General features: G+C 42.9%; 1 protein-coding gene across 1 annotated transcript in view; it reads left to right on the forward strand.

Moving 5' to 3' along the window:
• SH3BGRL2 (SH3 domain binding glutamate rich protein like 2) overlaps positions 1 to 4,469 on the forward strand; it is a 92,085-nt gene extending 87,616 nt beyond the window's left edge. Inside the window, exon 6 of the mRNA XM_062187227.1 lies at positions 1,531 to 4,469. Coding sequence (XP_062043211.1) covers positions 1,531 to 1,542 — 12 coding nt within the window. The 3' untranslated portion in view covers positions 1,543 to 4,469. The remainder of the gene's footprint in view (positions 1 to 1,530) is intronic.
• Positions 4,470 to 23,970: the final 19,501 nt, after the last annotated feature.

Here is a 23,970-nt window from a genome sequence, read left to right on the forward strand (position 1 = left end):
GCAGGAGCACATGGCACTGGGACGGAAGTCCATGGTGCACAATCTGCTGTTTTCTGTCCTGTACCATTTGCAGCCTTAAAGGTTAATGGCAGCTCATACTCCATCCTTGTATGAGAGAAGTGAAAATATATTTAAGAACAATTCAGGGGCTGGCACTGTGGTGTAGCAGGTTAAGCCACTGCCTGCAGCAGTAGCATCCCAAATGGGCACTGGGTCGAGTCTGGGCTGCTCCACTTCCAATCTAGCTCCCTGCTACGTGCCTGAGAACGCAAACAGCTAGAAGGGATATACAGGGAGGAGCTCCTAAGACTAAGTGGATGTTACAGGTGTGGAAAGAACTTAGGGTGAGACCTGAAGGAGAAATGATAACATTAAAAAAATTCAGCATTTCCCCTCTTTCCATTCATTTATTTTTCACTTTGGTAATAATTCATTATACAATCTACAGTCTAAGGCCTTGACAGAGTGTTCACAGATTTACTGTACTAAAAGATGCAGAGAGAGCTTATTTTTCATCTCCTTTCCTACTTCCTTTGCAGTAGACACAAAAAACTGCTAGAAAGCCTACCAGGAAACATATGAAGATGCGTTTAGAGTCTGCCCTCACTCTTACACAGTAAGAAAGGAACATTTCATAGCCCAGCAGGCACAAGTGCAGTGAGCCTCTAGGCTGCTCTCAAAAGTAGACAGGGTAGGGGAAGGTCAGAGGTCACCAAATGGTGGCATATAGACCACAATTAGATATGTTATTTGTCTTGCACAGAATTTTTAACAAAATGTAAATAGGTTGCTAATATTTAAAATACAGGTTGCCTACTTCCCTTGAGAAGTTGGAAGGTGTGGAAGGCCCAGGTAGGGGTAGAAGAACCCTGTCCCCTACGACTGGCTGGTCCTGGCAGTGGCTAGTCCACCATGATCCCTCCTATCCCTGAGAAAAGGAGTCGTCACTGGTGATTTTCACATAGAAAACATCCACGTTTGTTACCTAATGAACAAGGTTTGAATTAGAAGATTTTGCTTTTAGATCCCTGCAGTTCAGTGATGATCTTCAATATGTAACAGTTGGTAAACACCAGGCCCTGAGCAGCTAGAGGTAGAGCAGGGTGTCCTCTGGCCAGGTGTCAACTTGAAGAACTGGGGTGGTGACTTAACTAACAGGTGTAGCCTTGTGTTACCATTAACCCGCAACTCTACAGACCCCCTGAACTAATTCCCACCCCCCAACCCAGGCACTGGTAGAACTGTACTTTTTAGAGGAGTCTCAGCAGGTTGTTGGAAACATGCAATGTTCTTTCCAATTCTGTATTTGGCAGGTCAGGTGGGTGTGTTTGAACTCCAGGCACTAAGTCTGAAATCCAAGGTTCGCTCTTATCAATTACATGGGGATGATTTACTGTCATTCCCAGCATCTCTGTTCCTGGTATTTAAAAAAAAAAAAAAAAAACCACTGCCAAAGGTGAATTTTGTTATCAATTCAATGCAAAAAGTAGTTTTTTTTTTTTGTTTGTTTGTTTTTTTTTAAATATATAGGCAGAATCTTAGAAGAAATGGAAGATGATGGAGATGCATTTTGGAGCACCCCTGGTACTCAACACACACCTGCTTACCTAATGCATCACTGTGACAAAAGCCACGTGCATCATCAGTATCTTTGCTTGCCACGGAAAAGGTGTTTTTGGAAGATGTGGGTATAATGGGGATTGCATGATTGCTTTAAACCAAATCAGAACTGTGGTGGATTTTTTCTCGTTTTTAGATTTGCCTGCAGTTGCCTCATATGAAACTACTCTCACCTGTTACAGGTGTGCTCCCTTAATGATGGAAAGATAAGCGGATGGCACCATCAGAGGGAAAATGTTAGATCTGTCCTAGATTATAGTAGATGCCAGTATTGCATGCAGTCACTTCTCTTTAAGCTGCCTGGACTATATCCTTTAAGTTAGTCTGCCAGGCTGTTCGAATCTTTGGATCAGAAATTTTGAAAAGCAGTGCTGTTGACATAGGGCACTGGAGATTTTTGCTGCACAATCCCTAAAGTTACTATTCAGTGCTTTGTAGTAACACCTTTGAAAAAGTTAGGCATTCTAGACTCCTTTTGGTAATGGAAAGAAACATTCCCTTATAAAGCCTCAAGCTCCTATAGATTATCCTAAAAATTATTGTTGCAACATTTTGTGATGAGAACCAAGTTACAGGGATGAAAGCAATCACTATTTTGGAAAAATACATATGCTTCTCTATCTCTTATAAGGGGAAAATTTTACCTAAACACATTAAGACTACCGGAAAGATATATTTTAAGAGGTGCATTAATTAGATAGTAAATTTATAGGAAAATTATCTGACTAGTATCTTAAGGCATTTTCAAGTCTAGCAATTTCTTTATATGTGAGTGCACATATATTTTTGAATGCAGCTCCCCAAACTAATAGCTGCTTATTCTATTTTGTGAAGGGATTATATTTTTTTGAGAAAGGAAGATCTTGGTTAGATATATTTTGTGAACCCATGATGAGGCATATTAAAAGATCCCAATATTGCTGTAGAATTTGTTTTCCTATGTTACTTTTCATTGTTTCCCTACTTCACTGACATTTCTGTCCAATGTACAACTTGGATTCTCCAGAGTCGTGTAGATTGATGGTTTCATTGCATGTATGAGCACAAGTGAGTTTTCAGAGTGACATATGTGACAAAGGGGCTGTCCAGAGGATAACTCTGCATTGTCCTTGGCAAACACACAACATGTCTACTTCATTCGGGCGAAGGCTGCCTTTCTGCACCCATGTTTCTATAACATGGGTGCTTACATTTGGAGTGTTTGAAGTTGCCAAACATAAGAACAGCCTTGAACAAGAGACTCTCAGAGTGTTGCTTAAAATACTCTTCTGTTCCCAGCATCCTGATGCTGGGCCTTTCCTTATGACTCTGAGCAGAGGATTTAATAGAAATGGAAAGAGCCGAAGAATGAAAGCCCTGTCACCTGTGCCCTCACCCTGCCCCATGTCTTGGTCAAAGTAGTTCTCAAGAACTGAAGCTAAAATCCACAACTGCAGCTAGAAGAAAAGCATGACAGTTCTGCTTCACTCAGACAGATGTGTGATCCGTAATTTTCTCTCCAAGGAAAGCTGTTGTCTATGTGTAGGTATTACTGGTTAGTTGACATTAAACAAGATCCAGGTCAGATTCCATTTGATGAATCCCAGGAACTATCCGGGATTTTTTGTTTTTCCAACTGGATATTATGTTTGAGCATGTGAGTCTTTTGTTAAGGTTTAGAATGTCTTTTTAAGATACAGCGGTTTACAATGTTTCGTGTTGTAATGACCCAGCTTGCATTTAGTCTTCTCCTGCCAGTGAGTTCTAAGAACCAACTCAGTGAGGTTGAGGCTTTGCAAGTTAAATTTTGGGATTTTAGGATGCATACCACGCTTGCTAGATAAAGAAAGTTCCCAGAGTTGTTTGGCTCTTAACTTTTGAGTTAACCATGGTAAACCTAGAATGCTGATTGTATTAAACAGACTAGGTGAATGGTGGTGCTAAGCTACTATCACAGTTCTACACCACGACCCCTCCCTAATTTGGGGGTGTTTTGGTGTTGAGCAAAGAAACCCAAGAGCCCGGCCTCAGGTGGCACTGTTCTTATAATGACCTAGAAGCACAGCGTGGGGCCTTTCCCACAGCACACAGACCTCTTGGGGCACTGAGGTGTTACCCTTTGGGACCTCACTGTGCTCTCAGAAGACTGTGTTCTGACGTGGACTCATTTACTAGCTGAATTCCAAATACGTACTAGCGGTTTCCTTGCTCCCTCCTCTAACTAGCAGCCTGTAGACTTTGATGATCCCGGTCTTAAAAACCTAGGAAATAAACAGATGGGGATTGCAGCGTAGATGTAATTTCAAGGGCATTTTAAGACATAACTTTTTAATTTCCTGTAGTAGGTTTGTTTAGGAAAAGCAAACGTGCTGCTAAAAATCAAGTTATGCCATTTGAAAGGTAAACACATAGGGCCATTTGGCTGGGCGTGGAGGCCAGAAAATACTTGTTTTTCCAAATTCTGGTGTTTTGTTAAAGTCAAGCGGGGAAAAGGAAGAGTTTTTTCCCACTCAGACTCTAATATATTGTAGATTATTTTCTGTTTTATAGGTTTTAATTCAACACTCCTACATAGCTAGTTTTTATATTATGTGAATTTAATAATGAACTAAACTTATTCTCGGCTTCTGTTATTGAAAGGTACCAAAGCCTCTTTCTGTTCTGTTCTGTTTGTTTGATTTTACTATGGAGTTTTGCCTTTTTCTAGAAATACTTTTCATTTGACAGCCTTTCTTACATGTTGGGGTCCACTTGGATCTGCATAGTTACTGTTTTTTGATTTCAATTTGTATGTGTTTGTCTCTAAGGGCATTGGTGAAATCTCAGATTTTGTATTCAGCATTAAAGGGGAATAAATATCAGAAAACACATTTTCTGAAAATGGAGTTTTTGTTCCTTACCATTTCTCACACCTTTTCTCACTTTAGTTCTGTGTTTGGCCGACTCCTTTCTGTTTAGTTGGGGAGCTGTGTTGTTTTTTCTTTCCCATCCATGAACCCCATTCATGAAAACTGCAGATTCAGGTGTAAAAATGTAAATGGATCCTGTGTCCATTCAAGGGGCCCTGCACGGGGCAGCAGCCGGACCAGCACGGAGGTGAATCTCTCAGCCCCTGGGCTGGGTCAAATGGATGACCGTGTGGTTTCCTGTGTACGCGGATGCCCCAGGCTAGTGGACGTGTTTCCCTAATTGCGTACAAGAAATAAGAACAGAGTGGCCATTGCCCTCTTATCGGAGCCTCCCCTGAAAACAGAAGAAAACATGGTTTCTGAAGATGATGTCTAGGTTGAGCTCATCAATGAACTATTCCAAACCTTAAACAGCAGGACAGAGGGAGGGTGGAGGAAGGGATCCAAAGGAACAGGCTGTAAGTTTGCAGAAACATGCTAAACCACGAAATCACAAAAGCAAAGTGTTCACCACTCAACTGTGACGCAGATTTCTAGAGTTTTGCTGGTCTTCCTGGTTTGGCCATCCTTTCCTATAAGCATGTACTGAGCCCTTAGAATGCCATGGGCACCATCTGACCAGGACAGTAGCAGCCTTCCCCCAAGGACAAAGGAAACAGAACGGCAGCAATCGCAGCCAGCCAGCCGAGGTAAACAATGGAGCTCATGATGCTGCAGGTAGTGGTTTAGCATCTGAAATAAAACACATAAGTTTTTTCTTTGAAAAAACCATCCCGTTCTTATTTCACACATTTAAAGGAATATATAGGCATACATACTCACACATAGAAACTAGAGGATAGAGTACTAACAACAATAGTAAATCCGTGTGCCTGCCACCACCTTCTTGCTTTTCCTTCTGAGATGTGTGCTCACTCTTGAACCTGTCTCCCTCCCTGTCTAATAAAGGGAGCCTTCATCTTGAATTTGTGTTGCTCCCAGCCTTCCTGTCCTTGATCATTGTACTTCCACGTATGTATCCTTTAAAGTAATAAATGGAATTAAACTGGATGTATTCTGTCTCTTTATGTTCATCGTAATTGGGATTATTTTTACTGTTAAATATTAGCTCATTGAATGAATATATCATAATTGCTCCCTTTTCCAATTGTTGATTGTTGGACTGTTTCTTTGAAAGCGAAAAAGGAAATGTTACTATTAACATTTTTTAAGATGTTTACTGATCTTTCATCTTCTTGGAGAACAGAGTGAAAAGGGGGCTGGTGTGGGGGTGGGGAGAGGGAGAGATGGAGATCTTTTATCTGCTGGTTCACCCCTCAAATGCCCACAATAGCCAGGGCTGGGCCATGCCGAAGCCAGGAGCCAGAAATTCCATCCAGGTCTCCCATGTGGTGGCAGGGGCCCAAGTACATGGGCCATCTTCTGTTGCCTTTTTCAGACATTAGCAGGAAGCTGGATTGTAACCCAGAGTAGCTGGGACTTGAACTGGCACCCTGATATGAGATGTGGGCAGCCCAAGTGACAGCTTAATCTGCGTCAAAACACCTGTCCCATTATGAACATATAACAAGTTTTATTAGACTTACAGAGCACATACATAAGAGTGAATGTTTACCTTGGATTTCTGGGTTGTGCAATAAGGGCATGTCATTAACTTAAGGTTCCTGCTAGTACACTAGCCCTGGAAAGGGCTTTAAATCCTTGCTAGTCTTTGAGATCATCAGACTCAATTTTCACTTAACTGGGGAGTATAAAATGTATCTCACTGTGGTTTCATCTTGCATATATTTTAAAGAGTTACAGAGAGAGAGAGGGAGAGACAGAGAGAGAGAGACATCTTCTGTTGGCTAGTTTACTCCCCAGGTGGCCACAATGGCATAGGTTGGGCCAGGCCAAAGCCAGGAGCCAGGAGCTTCTTCTGGGTCTCCCATGTAGGTGCAGGGGCCCAAGGACTTGGGTCATCTTCTGCTGCCTTCCCAGGCAATTATCAGGGAGCTGGATCAGAAGTGGAGCAGCCAGGACATGAGCCAGTGCCCATATGGGATGCTGGCATCACAGTGGTGGCTTTACCCATTACTCCATAGCAGCAGCCCAGTCTTGCGTATTTTTGACTATCAGTAAGTTGAGTATGTTTTATTATAGAAACTACTGTTGTTGTTGTTTTTTTTTTTCTCTTGGGAAATGTCTTTTCATGTCTTACTTTATACCATATCTTCATACCTTTTTCCTATTCACTTTTGTTTTTAGTTAATTATTTTTAAGAATTTCTTTATATTTACCTTTTGTCAGTCAACACTTACTTAAGTGAAGAGAATCTAGATTTAGAGTAGAAAAATCTGATGCTATTTTCAGAAATATGAAAAACGCGTGATTCATTACTCTTTGGTGAAAAGAAAGTTTGATGCATATGTTATATATTTTCTCATGTGGAAATTTCCAACTTGTTGGTAGACAGCCAACAAAAAGTACTTTGTGAATGTCTCTGTGTTCTAGAAGATTCCTCCCTTGATGCTATTTTGAGACTCATCAATTCCAATTATTTGGTAGGAAATTCATGGCATAAATGCTACAGTTTAGTTTTCTGCAACAAAGTTTCTCCAGAAGGAAATCTTTACATAGTCTGTGTGTTCATAGATGCACATTTCTTTAGTAAGTCAGCATGTGATGGGCTTTATCAATAGGTCAGAGCAATGTGACACTGAAAAGAACACTTTAAAAAGTTATTTCTCTAAGTCTTAAGAGCTTGCATTGACCCTGTACCCATAATTACACAATCCTTAAACTGAGTGAGATAGGTCAGCACCATGCTAAATATAACCAAGTGGACTGTGCTGGCAGCATGTTTATAGCTGTGCATGTCGTCTGGTCAGTAGAACAGGAAATGAGAATGCAGTCTTTTCTTCTGAGGCTCCTGCCAACTCAAGGAACAACATTTTTAATAGCCTGGGAACCCCAGTGTTTGAAAGTGTATTTAATGAAAACTTGGTATTGCTGACAATGAATAGAAACAAAGATTTGGACTTTTTTGTAAAATAGCACTCTACAACTGTTGTAATACACATCATTTTTGGCCATATTATAATAAAATTCACCGTAACCAAACTTTCCACTGAGAAAACACTAATGCAAATATCTGTCATCACTAATGTTATAAAAGCAAAAGCTGGCCTGCGCTGTGGCTCACTAGGCTAATCCTCCGCCTGCGGCGCTGGCACCCCGGGTTCTAGTCCCGGTTGGGGTGCCGGATTCTGTCCCAGTTGCCCCTCTTCCAGGCCAGCTCTCTGCTGTGGCCCGGAAGTGCAGTGGAGGATGGCCCAAGTCCTTGGGCCCTGCACCTGCATGAGAGACCAGGAGGAAATACCTGGCTCCTGGCTGCAGATCGGCACAACGCGCTGGCCACAGCGGCCACTTAGGGGGTGAACCAACGGAAAAAGGAAGACCTTTCTCTCTGTCTCTCTCTCTAACTCTACCTGTCAACAACAACAACAACAAAAAAAGCAAAAGCTCTGGTGTCCAGTGTAGCACCTACAAACCACATTACTGGGCACTTGAAATGTGCTTTGTTGGAGTTGTGATGTGTTGTGAGTGTAAATATTACAGATTTTTAAAAAAAGAACATTTTAAGTATGTTTTTAATTTTATATTTTAAATTATGTATTAAATAATCTTTTGGATAAATTGAGTTAAATATTAAAATCTTAACTTTAAAAAAAATATGGCCTTTTGGCCAGTGCTGTGGCACAACAGGTTGGGCTGCAGCCTGTGGTACCAGCACCCTACATAGGCACTGGTTCAAGACCCCACTGCTCCATGTCCAATGCAGCTCCCTGCTAATGAGCCTGGGAAAAGCCCTGGAGGATGGCCCAAGTCCTTGTGCTCCTGTGGCCACGTGGGAGAGCTAGAGAAAGCTTCTGGCTGCTGGCTTCAGCCTGGCCCTGCTCTGGCCTTTGCAGCTATTTGGGGAGTGAACCAGCAGAAGGAAGATGTCTCTCTCTGTCTCTCCTCTCTCTGTAACTCAGACCTTCAATTAAATCAATCTTTAAAAAAAATATGGCCTTTAGAAAATTTAAAATTACATACACATTTTGCATTATATTTCTACTGGACAATACTGTTCTGTACCAACCATTTACCTAAATTTACTGTATAGAAATAAATACTTTTAAAGGGGCGTTTTTGAGTTTTGGCCAAGTGCCTGCTTTCTTTGTAAGACTGAAAAGAAATGTGAACATCTTTGGGAGCATAATTTCCTAATGCTGCTGCCAAGATAAAGGCTTTTCTCATTTTGATTTTGCGGCCCTCTGGCTTGAAGCATTTTTGTATTGAAAGAGGAGGTTCTTTCTTTCCTGGAATAACAGTAACATTTGTGTGTTGCCACACTGACATCTCTGTGTCCAGTCTCTTGTTACTGTAGCATCTTATAAAGCTGATGTCTCCTGTTGAATTGGTCCATATCTGTGGAATAAGTCATAGTGACATTTTTGTATTTTTTCTCATTGTTTAAAAAAGAAATTTAATGAATCACGAAGATACCATCTATAAGCAGAATGGTGATGAATATTAATAGGATTTAGTCCTGGATTTCCTAAAATGTTAATTCTGTGCGTCTGTAAAACTCTCATTTAAGCTCATGAGAACATATGGATAATCTGCCTTCAGAAAGTTTCTTTCTGGTCTCATTGCTGAAGAGTAAAGCAGACTGCTTCGAGTATTAAGGGGGAAATTCTTCCTTTCCCTGCCCAGAGATTTTAACCATTTTCTTTTTGCTAGTCTCTTAGCAAAGTAACTTTGAGGGAAACCCTGTATTATTTTTGCCATTAAAATATTGAAGACGTCAGTACTTATGAAGTGGAGGATTGGGGTTTTTGTTTTGGTATTTGTTTGGGATCCTTTCCTGAAATAAGAAAGTGATTGAATGGAATCCCTTGCAACTCCAAGAGAAACCAACCATGTATGTATCATGTAGCTATTTTTCATACTACTGTGGGCCTTTTTTGGTTTCTTTAAAGATTGATGTACTTGGGGGCCAGCGCTGGGGCACAGCGGGTTAATGCATTGGCCTGAAGCACCGGCATCCCTTATGGGCGCTGGTTCAAGACCTGGCTGCTCCTCTTCCACTCCAGCTCTCTGCTATGGCCTGGGAAAGCAGTAGAAGATGAACCAAGTCCTTGGGCCCCTGCACCCACTTGGGAGACCCGGAAGAAACTCCTGGCTCCTGGCTGCGGATCAGCATAGCTCCAGCTGTTGCGGCCAATTGGGGCGTGAACCAACAGACGGAAGACCTCTCTCTCTCTCTCTCTCTCTCTCTGCCTCTCCTCTCTCTGTGTAACTCTGACTTTCAAATAAATAAATAAATCTTTAAAAAAACATTTATGTATTTGAAAAGCTGAATGATAGAGAGAGAGGGAGAGAGACAAAACGAGATCTTCCATCCACTGGTTCTTTCCCCACATGGCTGCAACAAGGGGAAGCCAGGATGCTGAAACTCCAATCCCGGTCTCCCAGGAGGGCAGCAGGGGCCCAAACATTTGGGCCATCTTTCGGTGCTTTCCTAGGTCCTTTAGCAGGAATCTGAATCAGAAGCAGAGCAACTGGGACTTGAACTGGCTCTCCAATATGGGATACCAGCTTCACAGGTAACAGCTTAACCCACTGTGCCATCGAGTCATGTTATTTATCATTCTGATGAATTACCCACATCATGTAGGATTTTAGCATGATGAGAACAACTTATGCAAGATAAATGTAGAATTTTTCATGCTAATTTTATTTAGTTTATTGACATTATTATCCCATTTAATTTCTCCATGTTCTATTTCATGTCATATACTAATAATATCAGAAGGTTGAAAGACATATTCTGGGCTGTAGGACAGCCCACGCTCAATGCCAAGACTGACTCCAAGATCCGAAACTGGGGCTCACATTGCTGAATTTGCCATTGGCCTGGTTACCCTTGCCCAGATGTGCCCTCTCCTTTCTCCCTCTTCCTGTCTTCAGTGGTAAGCCACTCTGCAACTTTATGCCTCCAGCCGCACCAACCAGCTTGTATGGGTAACGAGTGTTGACAACAGCAGTATTTTCACTCCCCAGACTGGAAACCAGCAGGAGCGAGTGCGGCGGCAGCGTCCCTTGCTGTGCTGTTCACACACCTAGAAAATATGTATTGTTACTGCACCCCGATCATCAGTGAGGAGCTCACTACTGACAGGTTTTCCATCCTAGTCGGGAGGCGCGTGTGCAAACAATTTTAGCAGTTACATATTTAGACAGCATTCCAATTTGCAGAGGACTTCTGAATGACAGCAGCGGGAAACCCCTTCCCTGTCATTGACTCGCTGAGGGTGCCAGGCTGCTCCCCACATGAAACCATTCCAGGGTGACCCAATTTTCTCAGGGCAGCTTTCCCAGCCCCTGCAACATGCACACAGCTAATCTGCAGCACGGACTAATCAAGCAGAGGTACAGCTGGAATTGGGTAGATGCCAACAGAGTGACAAGGTGGCGATAAAGGAATTTGGATGCCTGGTGTTCCCCTCAAGAGACAGTTCTCTCCCCGAGGTGTATCATTTTAGCAGCATGAGGATTTCAAGTGTTGATGAAGATCTGTTTTCAATATCACTGTAAATTGCTCTTAGTTACCTTGTGCAAAGGTCCTGTATTTAGTAGTATTGTCAATAGGAGGAATCGTCACAAAGTTCACGGATAATGTATGCCATGAAAAAGCAACATGCACCATCAAATTTTTTTTTGCACCAAAAAAAAATTATCTTTTCATTCCGTTTTTGGACAGACCTTTTTGTATGTTGTCATTGTTCTCATTCGTAAAGCATCTTTTGCTTGGTAAAGTTACCAGATGAACTTGAACCACAGCCCAAGAACTCTGCTAGTAAGCCATGTTTTTTCCTTTCTACCTGTCTTGTGTCTTTACCTGGTGAACATGGGAGAAAGGAGAGAATGAGTCCTTTCTCTTTTCAGTAACAGAATAATCACTAATCACCAGTTAAAGCCAAACATGTTGTTAAAAAATTGTGTGAAGGTTGCTTTCTGGAGTTTATTGACAATTGAGTATTGTTTTGTGCTTGCATGCCTTTTTTTTAAAAATGTATTTGTTTGACACACAGAACAATTTTCCATCCACTGGTTCACTTCCCAAATGACTACAGTGGTCAGGGCTGGACCAGGCTGAACACAGGAGCCTGGAACTCTATCCAGGGCTCTTACATAGGACTGCAGGGGTCCAAATACCTGTGCCATCCTCTGCTGCTTTCCCTGGTGCATTAGCAGGGAGCTGTATCAGAAACAGTGTAGCACCTTGATGTGGGATGCAGGCATCACAAGCAGCAGCTTAGCCCCCTGCACCTTAACACTAGCCATGTCTGCATAACATTGCTGAAAGTATAGTACTTTTTGTAACCTCCCTGTGAATGTACATGTCTATTGTTCATTATCTCAGAAGCTGATTTTCTTGATGTTTTGTATTTAATACTATTTGGTTAGAGTCATTTTTGTACTAGGAAAGCAATTACTAGTATGTCTTTTTTGTACCTGTGTACAATCAGTTTGTCATGTAAAAGAACTCATCACATGAAATACACAGTTAATTAGTATGTGTTCAGCAGTCTATTTGTTAATTAAATATATGGCCAAGTACTGGAAAGTCTACTTTTTTCTTATGATATTATTAGAACTTTGATTCCTTATGTCTTCTTATCTTCAGACAGTAAGTTTGAAATGCTTTGTGCCAGTCTAAGATCAGTCAGGAAGTAAACATCACACAGTGAGTTATTTTAATTTTTAAAGGAGTAGCTATTTATTTGAGAGGCAGAGAGAGAGAGAGAGAGAGAGAGAGAGAGAACTTTCCATCTGCTAGTTCACTCCCCAAATGTCTGCAACAGCTAATGCTGAGCCAGGCTGAAACCAGGAGCCTGGAACTCAATCTAGGTCTCCCACGTGAGTGACTTGGGACCCTACTACTTGAGCCATCATCTGCTACATGCTGTCCCCTCACACACACACACACACACACCCCCGCCCCGTGTGCTGCAATGTACACATTAGCAGGAAGCTGGAATCAGAAGTGGAGACAGGACTGGAACCCAGGCACTCTGAGAAGGGGTGCATGCGTCCCAAGCAGTGTCCTGACTGCTGCACCAAATGCTTATCCCCAAGTAGCGATTTAAACCAAGGAAGTTAAATATAAATAATTGCCAAGCTTTGAAAAAAAGTGATTATCTGTTCTAAGGAAACTACATTTTACCCTAGGGGTGTTGGGAAGTACCCAAGGGCACACAAATGTGGAAGGATTGGATGTCACACCTTGGAGAGGTCAGAGTTCCAGCCCACTGCATGGCAGAGAAGATGGCTGGCCAAGCAGGAAGCAGTTGTCCACAGTGCAAGCCGTGGGGTGAGAGGGACACCAGTGCAGCACGTGGCATTGGGTCAAGAGACCAGGCTAGAGGTGTGAGGTCTCTTTAGGACCACATGTTCTGGAACCTTGAGCTGGGGTGAAACTGCCCACACAAAGGGCATCAGCCAGACGCCACAACCCCCTTCCTCCTGCAGTGGCCCTTCAGCGCCCTTTACTGAGGAACGTTAACATCCTGCTCACTGTGCAAGAGAAATGTTTGAAGGGATTCTGTCCGTGATCACGGAACAGTCACTGGAGAGTGAATTCAGAGCTAAGGTGCAGTAAGTTGATTCCTATCATACCATGAAATTATTCTGTCAAAGGATTCTCTCAGTGATTTCTAGAATTAGTCATGTTCCTTAAGAGCCAAAGGATTGTCATTGTTTTTGCAAAGTATAGATAACAAATGGTGTATGTCTTGCTGTCAAGGGTCCCAAACTTCGCTGTGAGAAGCTAGCAATTCAGGTATTAGCTAAGCTGGAAGTGGCTCATCACCGGTAAAATGTTTCTGGAAGATGCAGGTTCAGAATAGGACACAGGTCTATGGCTGTAGTACTCTGATCTAGGAAGCTAAACAAGGTTGAGCCTGGTTAGGACTTGGACCGGAGAAGAGCACACAGGCTCCCAGCCATCCTTACTTTGTGGCTCTATACGCATTGCCATAAGACTTGAAATTTAATTTCAAGGAAGAAACATGGTACTAAAGTATGGTGCCCTTCATATTCTCAAGTTCCTCATCCGAGGATTCGACCGACCATGAATCAAAAATATTCAGCAAAAAATTACGACTGCACTGAATATGTGCAGACTTTTTTCTTATCACTGCTCCCTAAGCAATACAGTATAACTATTTACATAGTGTTTATATTGAATTAGGTATTATAAGTAATCTAGAATTGATTTAGAGTGTGTGGGAGGATGTTCAAAGATTATATGCAAAATACCACACCATTTTCTATAGCAAACTTGAGCATCTGGAGGTTCCTGGAGCCACTCTCTACAGGGATGACTAAATACTTAAGGCTTATAAAAATGAAGCCTCATGTAATCAGTTATTCAGATGATATGCGCTAGCTTATTTTAAGAGTGCTGTTTTAGCTTACCCCTAGGATTTCTTTTTAACTCCAGCATGGCTGCAGGCTGGGCACACCCACTTCCCGTGATGCACCTGACCTTCACCTTCATCATGCACAAGACACCATGATGACCACATGGTTGCTGTGCTCCAGGTGGAGACTTCTGGGAAGGTGAAACCTTCCCAGAGACCACCACACAGTGAAGACCCTACCAGACTTTGCCCCATTTGTATATTCAACTAGGGCACCACCCCTACCCACTGAAAAGGGCTACTGAGCTTGTGTGGGAGCAGATTCCCTTCTGTCTTCATGGAGGGAGGCTGCCCATATTCACTTCTGAATGTGTACTGTATCCATCTTAAATAAATCCTGCCCTCTTACTTATGCCCTATCTGTCTCTCTCTGCTTTGAATTCACCTCTCATGCTGAGACAAGAATTTGGAGTAAATCTAGCTGGGGACCTCTGGACCCTGTGTTCCACAACATTTTGAGTTGATTCTCTGTTCAAGAAAAAACCTGGGTCTTCCCAGGCTCCTTATTAATGTTAGATCTGAAGTCAGAAATCAGTATGAGTTGCTTTTAGAAGCCTGACAGAAGTCTGACAGTTCAGCAGTTACCAGATATAGCCCTTAATAAGAGCTAACTGCTGTTCAGTATTTTTCTTGGGTAGAGCAAGTGGGTGGATGATAAAAACAGCATGTTCTCTTATCTTACAGTAATCTTGGTTATAGTCAAAATTCTTTGCTTAACAATAACTTTGGTTATATTCAAAGCAATTGGAAACTGCATAAATATATAATATAAGGTTTGGAAAGTCCTCATTTTGATAGCTATGTGTGTATATACATACATAAATTTCTTAGTGGATCCTTGTTTTTTTTTTTTTTTTTTTTTTTTTTTTTTTTTTTTTTTTTTTTTTTTTTGACAGGCAGAGTGAACAGTGAGAGAGAGAGACAGAGAGAAAGGTCTTCCTTTTGCCGTTGGTTCACCCCCCAATGGCCACTATGGCCAGCGCGCTACGGCCCGGCGCACCGCGCTGACCCGAAGGCAGGAGCCAGGTGCTTCCTCCTGGTCTCCCATGCGGGTGCAGGAACCCGAGCACTTGGGCCATTTTCCACTGCTTTCCCAGGCCACAGCAGAGAGCTGAACAGGAAGAGGAGCAACTGGGACAGAATCCGGCGCCCAGACCGGGACTAGAACCCAGTGTGCCAGCACTGCAGGTGGAGGATTAGCCTATTGAGCTACGGCGGCGGCGGCTAGTGGATCCTTGTTTTAATTTTCAGTTCTAATAAATCACAATGTTTGAAAAAGAAGCAAAGGGTTGGTTTGTTTTTTTTTTTTTTTTTTTTTTTTTTTGCCAGGCAAAGTTCAGATAGTGAGAGAGGGAGACAGAGACAGAGTTATAGACAGTGAGAGAGAGACAGAGAGAAAGGTCTTCCTTCCGTTGGTTCACTCCCTTAATAGTCGCCATGGCCAGCGCTGCGCCGATCCAAAGCCAGGAGCCAGGTGCTTCCTCCTGGTCTCCCATGCGGGTGCAGGGACCCGAGCACTTGGGCCATTTTCCACTGCTTTCCCAGGCCATGCAGAGAGCTGGACTGGAAGAGGAGCAACCGGGACTAGTACAAGGCAATGGGTATTTTAAATAGACTTTTCTTTCCAGTGATTCAATTTAAATCTTGGCCCAGGCTACCAAACGTGACCTACAGCAATCATCACAGTGAAATGAAGTAATTACAAAATCAATAACAAGAAGAATCTGGCACATAAAATCACAAAAGTATTAACGATGCCATGGCATAAATAAGGACATGTACAAAGGAGGCACTTCCAGCATAAAGAGGAAAAATGGAACAGATGGCTTTGTCTAAGTTTGTCACCTGTTTTAAAACCCAGACAAGCAAGTTTTCTGAACGTAAAGTTGTTGATAAAATCAGAAAGGAGTGGTACTGGAAGGTTGATTTCTAATCTTTAAACTCCTCTAAAATTCTCCCACGTAGCACTCTTGTTTCACATTCAAAATGCCCAAGATTCACATTTACACGTTGACAAGTTTTAGAATAGGAAGGGACCAAGTGTTAGTCACTAACTAGGGACCTTTCCAAGTGGTTCCCAGAATCCTTGGCCCTTCAATGTTTGCTGTTTCTCACCTGCTTTAAAAACAAAATCAACTCTTCCAGGCCAGCTCTCTGCTGTGGCCAGGGAGTGCAGTGGAGGATGGCCCAAGTGTTTGGGCTCTGCACCCCATGGGAGACCAGGAGAAGCACCTGGCTCCTGCCATCGGAACAGCGCGGTGCGCGGGCCGCAGCGCGCTACCGCGGCGGCCATTGGAGGGTGAACCAACGGCAAAGGAAGACCTTTCTCTCTGTCTCTCTCTCTCTCTCACTGTCCACTCTGCCTGTCAAAAATTTAAAAAAAAAAAAAAATCAACTCTCACTTCCCTCTGAAAGTGTGTTCAAATCTGGTGGAAGAGAAGATTCTTATGTAAACAAAATTGTGTGTGTGCCCACGGAACTGGATGCACCTTTAATGAATACTCTAGAAACCAAACACAATCCAAGATGATCTAGTGGTAATATGGAATAGGGAACCAAAGAATAAAATTATATAAAAGAATGAAATTGGTGTAGCAGTTAAGATGCCCACATTCCATACTGGAGTGCCCAAGTTCAAATCCCAGCTCTCAGTTCCAGCTTCTTATATGTACAACCTCGAAGGCTCAAGTGATAGCTAAAGTGATTGGGTTCCTGCCACCTACATGGGACACCTGGATTGAGTTCTAGGCTTCTACCTGTGGCCTGCCCCTGCTCAGCTGTAGTGAGAATCTGGAGAATGAACAAACGAACAGAAGATACCTCTTTCTCTCTCTTTCAAATAAATAAAATAAATTTTAAAGATAACTAGGGGTATGCATAGTTTTCTCTGTTTCAATTTTGCACAGAAAACTGGAGCTAGGATGGATCGGAGGACAATGGTGATGTTCTGTGATTAATACGTGTGTGTGTTGCTGGATAAACTTGAAAAAAATATAAAATATATGTACACAGCTAACAGCACTTGGGTGGTGGCGACACCTAGAGGACTGACGGCTCGGTACAAGTTACAGTGGGTGCTTTGTGCTGCTTTTTTTTTTTTTTTTTTTTTTTTATTTTTTTTTTTTATTTTTGCCAGGCAGAGTGGACAGTGAGAGAGAGACAGAGAGAAAGGTCTTCCTTTGCCGTTGGTTCACCCTCCAATGGCCGCCGCGGTAGGCGCGCTGTGGCCCGCGCACCGCGCTGATCCGATGGCAGGAGCCAGGTGCTCCTCCTGGTCTCCCATGGGGTGCAGGGCCCAAGGACTTGGGCCATCCTCCACTGCACTCCCTGGCCACAGCAGAGAGCTGGCCTGGAAGAGGGGCAACCGTGTGCTGCTTCTTAACCATCCCCATGGCAAATAAGATCTGTGAAGATGCAGTCGATCTTTTAAAATAGACTTTAAAGTACATGATAATTACTTACATTCAATTGTAAATGGAGGCCTGGGGAAGGGAAAGCTTTGCAGTATTTCAGAAAGTTGCAAAAGCAGCCAGGAAATTCGGGCTGTGGAAGGAGGTGGGCATGCCTGGCCTCTTTCAGAGGGTGGGAGGGGAGAGACCTGGAGGGCAGCATTGAACGGCCAGGGGCATAATGCTTAAATTTACCTAATTGCAGTGCTGTTCTCAAGGGGTTGTAGATCACTTTAAAGAAAAGCAGACCCAATAGGATTTCCCACAACACCAGCCACAGGATCTTGCACCAGTTGGCAGGAGAAAATATTTAATTAGATGTGTCTTTGTATTTTGGTGGTGTGACATCACTGGGGACAGAACATCTATGGGTGTGAAAGGTACCTTGCCACTCAGAGAAGAGAAATAAAGAATATTCAGGAAGATGAGCCCAGAGGCACCTTTTTATTCTGGCATTCTGCTAAAGAACATTATTTGAGCACTGTATGCATTTTCTATTGCTCCTGTAACAAATTGCCCAACTTAATGGTGTGATACAACACAAATAAGGGCAGGTGTTTCGCACAGCAGTTAGATTGCTTGGGACGTCCTTATTCTGCACTGGAGTGCCTGAATTCAAGTCTCAGCTTCTTCAGTTCTGATCTAGCTTCCTGCTCATGTGCATCCCGGGAGGCAGCAGATGATGGCTCAAATACCTGGGTCCCTGCCACCCACGTGGATACCCAGATTGCGTTCCAGACCCCTGGCTTTGTCCTGGTCCAGCCTTAGTTTCTGTGGGTATCTGGGAAGTGATCCAGCAAGCAGAAGATCCTCTTTCTTCCTTTCAAATGAAAAAAGAAGAAATGTAAATGAATTTTTAAAAATAAATACATACATCTTGGAGTTCAGGAAGTCAGAAGTCCAATATGGACTCACAGGCTAAAGTCAAGATGTCAGTGGGGTTGTGTTCCTTTCTGCTGATTCCAAAAGAGAATGTTTCTTGCCTTTCCCAGCTCCTTGAGACAGCATGCATTTTTGCCTTGAGGTTTTATCCTTTAGCTCTTTGCCTCTGTGATGTAGCTCCTCTCTGACACTCCTGACTCCCTTTTAAAAGGACCCATGTGACTACACTGATCCACTCACATAATCAAGGATCAGCTGCCCGTTTCAGGATCCTTATTTCCATCTGCAAAGTCACTTTTGCCAGTGTAAGGCAATGCATTCCTCGGTGCCAGGCATTAGTATGGACATGGACATCTGTGGGATGGGGAGGACATTATGCAGGTGTCATATAACCGACACTGAACATAGGAAGTCCCTGCTTCTGATGAGATGGGGTTCAGGATCATGGAAGTAAATCAAATTGGCAGCAGCACAAAAGATTGGAATTGTAGGTAGCTCAAAGAGGCTAGTTCAGCTGAGACTATCCGTTCTGGTGTCCTAAGTCAAAGACATTTGAGCTAGGTCTCATAAATCAGAGTTAGCCAGATGGGTAAGATAGGGAGTTTTAGGTATAGCAAATAGTAAATGCAAAATCATCCAAATATGTAATATAGCTCAGCAGTTTCCGCAGTTAATAAGATGTTAGATTGTGCTGTTGGAAGCGGCAGGGGATAACACTTCACCTTGTGACTCAAGTGTGTTAAGACAAATTATTCCTGAGGCCGGCACTGTGGCATAGCAGATAAGTCTTCTGCTTGCAGTGCCAGCATCCTATATGTGTGCAGGTTCGAGTCCTGGCTGCTCCACTTCCAATCCAGTTCTCTGTTATAGCCTTGGAAAGCAGTAGAAAATGGTTCAAGTCTTTGGGCCCCTGCACCCATGTGGGAGACCAGGAGGAAGCTTCAGACTCCTGGCTTTAGATCGGCACAACTCCAGCTGTTGGGGCCATTTGGGGAATGAACCAGTGGATGGAAGACCTTTCTCTCTCTCTCTGTCTCTGCCTCTCCGTAACTCTCTGCCTTTCAAATAAATAAATAAATATTTAAAAACAACAACAAAAAAAGACAAATTATTCCAGGGCTGGTGTTGTGGCGCAGTGGATTGGGCCACCATTGCAATGCCAGTATCTCATATTAGAGTGCTGATTCCAGCCCCAACTGCTTTTCTTTGCATCTAGCTTCCTGCTAATGTGCCTGGGAAGGCAGCAGAAGATGGCCCAAGTGCTTGGGCACCTGGCACCCATGTAGGAGACCCAAGTGGAGCTCCAGACTCCTGGCTTTGGTATGGTCCAGCCCTGACCATTGTGGAAGATCTGCTTTTCTCTGTCTCTCTCTTCCTCTCTCTGTCACTCTTCCTTTCAAATAAATAAATTCAAGCTTTTTAAAAAAGACAAATTGTTCTTGCTTTGATCATATCTGTTCTGGGCTGAATTAAAAAAGAGGTTGATCTCTCACATCAATGTTACTTCTCAGTGTTTGTGGTATAGGAAATTATGTTCAACTCTGATCAATCAGCCAAGTAGATTTTAATCTACCTTTTTATTAGCCACTTCTAATGATAAGAGGAAAAAAGCTATAAAGCTAGAATGAAGATAAGCAACTGATGATCCAGTGAGAATATTAAAAGCAATTTTTAGAGAAAGATGTCTAATATATTTTTCATAAGGCCCTTAATATAGTCTGTGCTCTCACACTAGCCTCATGAAAATTTTAGTGAGATTTTCATTACGAATAAAAGATTACCATGATAAAGACTCAAAGGTGAATTGTTAAGAAATATGAAACAAATGTGATATTATTGAACTATTTCAAACTAAAGAGCTTGTAAAACATCTATTTCCCTGTGATTACGGAAATTTTATTTGATTTTTATCTTTTGAAAGTGGACTATTCCACCGCTACAGCCTTTTCCACCAACTGACAAAAGACAGGAGAAGGTGCCCAGGGAACGGAGGGTCACGACTTGAGTCTCCCGCCCCATTCAGTTCCTTACTTGCACCGCTTGTGGAGAGGATTTTGATAAGAAGCATGGAGACGAACAACTGCCTGAAAACTGACTTTGTGCCGGGCCTCCAAGAAATAGAGGAAGGCAATTTAGCCTCAGGGATCCACAGTCCGCTGTAGGGCAAAGATGCAGACAAATATATGTTTTTTAAATTTTTTATTTTTTGACAGGCAGAGTGGACAGTGAGAGAGAGAGAGAGACAGAGAGAAAGGTCTTCCTTTGCCGTTGGTTCACCCTCCAATGGCCACTGCGGCCGGTGCACCACATTGATCCGAAGGCAGGAGCCAGGTGTAGGGACGGTCAGAGCAGTGGAGGTGGATCCACTTTCTCTTTTGAGGGCTTCAGCCAGACTGTTGTGGAATTAAAGCTGTATCTCTGCAGCTTTGAATGCAGAGAGAAGGGTAGAGTCAAGCAGAATCCGTCGTGACATCAGCTGGGCCACAGCATGCGTGAGAAAGATAGCTGAGGTCATTTGCACAAAGGTACAGCACTGACACGCTGTGCTGCGTTGTTTTTGCATTTTTGCAGGTTCTCTCCCTTGTGCTGCGTTCCATGAGAGTCGACACACTTTGTTCACATCTAGACCACGTTTATAGTCTGAGTTGTCAGGGGAGGGGCTGCGGGGTGATGGTTTGGATTAACTTTTACTCTTAGTGCAGCTGGGTCTAAGGAAACGGTTTTGAAGCTCATCAGAAACTCAGTGTACTTCTAAAAGGTGTAGGGTTAGGGTTGGGAAAACCAGTACAGGTGTAGGAAGGCAGGAAGGAGACCCACACAGATGGCATTGGGAGGTGGTCTGTTGGCTGACCGTGCATAGAGCAAGGGCAGGTCTAAGCTCTAACTGGTGGCTGGTTGCTCTGTACCTGTGTATGTGTTCGTCAGGATGACTGTCCCATATTTTGTATATTGGAATAAGAATTTCTATGAATTACCATAACTGAAAGTAAATATTCTGAATAAGTCCCGCTTCTAAGTCCTGCGGCTTCTGTCTGGGAAACCTGCCCTGGAGAGGACTGCTCACAACAGAGCCAGGAGGCTGTGGGGAGTGCCAGCAGCAGGTGTCCCCGTGGGTCCTGGGGCCTCTGACCCTCGGCGCAGGGCTTTTTCTTTCCTTGATGGCAGTAAAAAGTCCTCATTTTTCATAACATACTACTCTGTCTGCTTTCTTTAAAGCTACCTTTCATTTAAGACTCTCTCATGAGGTATCTGGCTAGGAGCTGGGAGAGGCTAAGATGCTTGGGCCCTGGCTCTTCAGTGCAGTGAACTGTGTGACCTTGGGCAAGTCACTTGACCTCTCTGTGCTTCAGTCTCCCTGTCCTGTCAAATGGGAGTAAAACCTACCTCACAGGGTTGTTGTGGGGATTCATTAGAGATGATGTCTGTAAAGCATTTAAGGTTCTCAAAGAAGGCGCTATATAAATACAAAATAATATCTATTAAAAAAAAGAAATGGAATAGGGAAAGCAATGAAGCAATGCCTGTAGAAAGTTAGTAAAACAAAATTGTAAGTTGGAACAAGTGGATTTAGAGTGGCAGGTGCAGTTTTAAGGACTCTCCCGGAAGCAGTCAACCACTTAAATAGGAGGATGCTTCAGCAGAAATCTTATGAAAGTCAACTGAAACATGGACCTCCAAGAAATAAGAAGGTAAAAACGGGGAAAGTGGAAATCAGAGATGCTAGGGGTGCTATGAAGATTTTACAGATTTTTTACAGAAGGAAAACAGCAAAATAGGAAATAAATGTTGGAGAAAGGACTGATTCTCCTTTTCAAATTGTGGTCATTAATAGCAGATATAGAGTTAAGCCTTACTATTGTCTTAGGTATCTAATAGCTTCTCAGTTGGCTGGTTGTGCTGAACAATGAGTTGGACACTCTGTAACAGATCCATTACTCACTTTTTTTTTTTTTGACAGGTAGAGTTATAGACAGTGAGAGAGAGAGAGAGAGAGAAAGATAGAGAGAGAGAGAGAGAAATGTCTTCCTTCCATTGGTTCACTCCCCAAATGGCCACTATGGCGGCACTGTGCCCATCTGAAGCCAGGAGCCAGATGCTTCCTCCTGGTCTCCCTTGTGGGTGCAGGAGCCCAAACACTCAGGCCATCCTCCACTGCCTTCCCAGGCCATAGCAGAGAGCTGGACTGGAAGAGGAGCAACCAGGACAGAACCGGTGCCCATATAGGATGCCAGCACCACAGGCAGAGGATTAACCAAATGAGCCAGGCGTCAGCCCCCATTACCCACTTTGCATTTCACTCCTAATTCTCTAGTGCATTAGAAACTGGGTGGGCTTCATCAAGTTCTCAATTAAGTTTGTCTTAATTCATCATAATCCTCAGGGCTGTTTTTTTAGTATCAGGAAAAAACAAAAACAAAAACAAAAACACCTTGTTCCTAGGATGTACCCAGAAAGCAAAGCCACAGGAAGGCTGGTAAGGTGAAAGGCAGAACCTCACAAACACCTGGATGGCCAGCTCTGATTTCCACCTGCTGCCTTTCTACAATTAATCACTGAAACTGGTTTTGGAGATACTGCTTTTTTGTTCCATACTTTTTGTGGTCCTAGTTTTAAAAGTAATTAAAACTAAAAAATACAGAGTATTTGATATACTTGTAGGAGTCTATTTTTATTCATTTTGTACAAAAATTTCCTCCTATAAACTAGACATAATAAATGAAAGATTTTTAATTGACGGTTAATTTATTTAATTCACATGTTAGCCCTACAGGGCGACCTCCCATAAGTGGTCTTCCTTTAACAGTGTCTGTTAATTATCAGCCCCAGTTTACATGCTTCCTCCTCCTTTACACAGTGCATGTAATGGGAGTCACCTGTACTGCACCCAGCTGCCAGCCTCTATCCTTAACCTTCCTCCCTACTGTTTCCACAGTGGCCCTTCTCACTGGGCAGCCTGGAAACCACTATCAGTTCACATAATCAGTAGCCAGATTTTGGATGTGAGGCAAGTGAGAAAATCTCTTTTGGTCAATTCAAGCAATGATAACAGAGAATACTGAATTGATGACTGAAATCAATGTTAGTCATGGCTGGATCCCCAGCCATATTGCCAGGCTTCTTTCTCTTGAGCTCTGTCCTTGTGTCTGGGACTAACTTTCAACCACAAAGAGAGTTGACCATGCTGAAAAAAAACTAACTCCAGGTTGTCCTGGACCTCTCAGTGGAAATAGTTAGGCTCTGTTAAAAAAAAAAAAAAAGGTTAATATGAAATTTATTCAGGGCAGAATAAAAGTGACCTAGGCCCTGAAGACTTCTAAAGAATCATGAGACATGTTCCAAAGTGGTCAAATCCTTGATAGTGTTACTGGTAAAATGGCAGGGGAGAAAGGTTATCTTGGTCTCACATGGAAGGAGAATTTCCCGTGGACAAGGCAGAGAGAGAAAAGCAAGTTTTAGTTAAGTCAGAAGCCTTCTGTTATCAGCCCTTAAGGCATTTGGATCTGGCTGAAGAGCCCATGAGAGTATTTTAGGCATGGAAAGCCAAGGCACTCTGGCCAAAAAAAAAAAAAAAAAAAAAAAGAGAGAGAGGACCTAAATTAAAGATCTCTGCGA

Source organism: Lepus europaeus, chromosome 3 (assembly GCF_033115175.1).
Source record: "Lepus europaeus isolate LE1 chromosome 3, mLepTim1.pri, whole genome shotgun sequence".
NCBI lineage: Eukaryota > Metazoa > Chordata > Mammalia > Lagomorpha > Leporidae > Lepus > Lepus europaeus.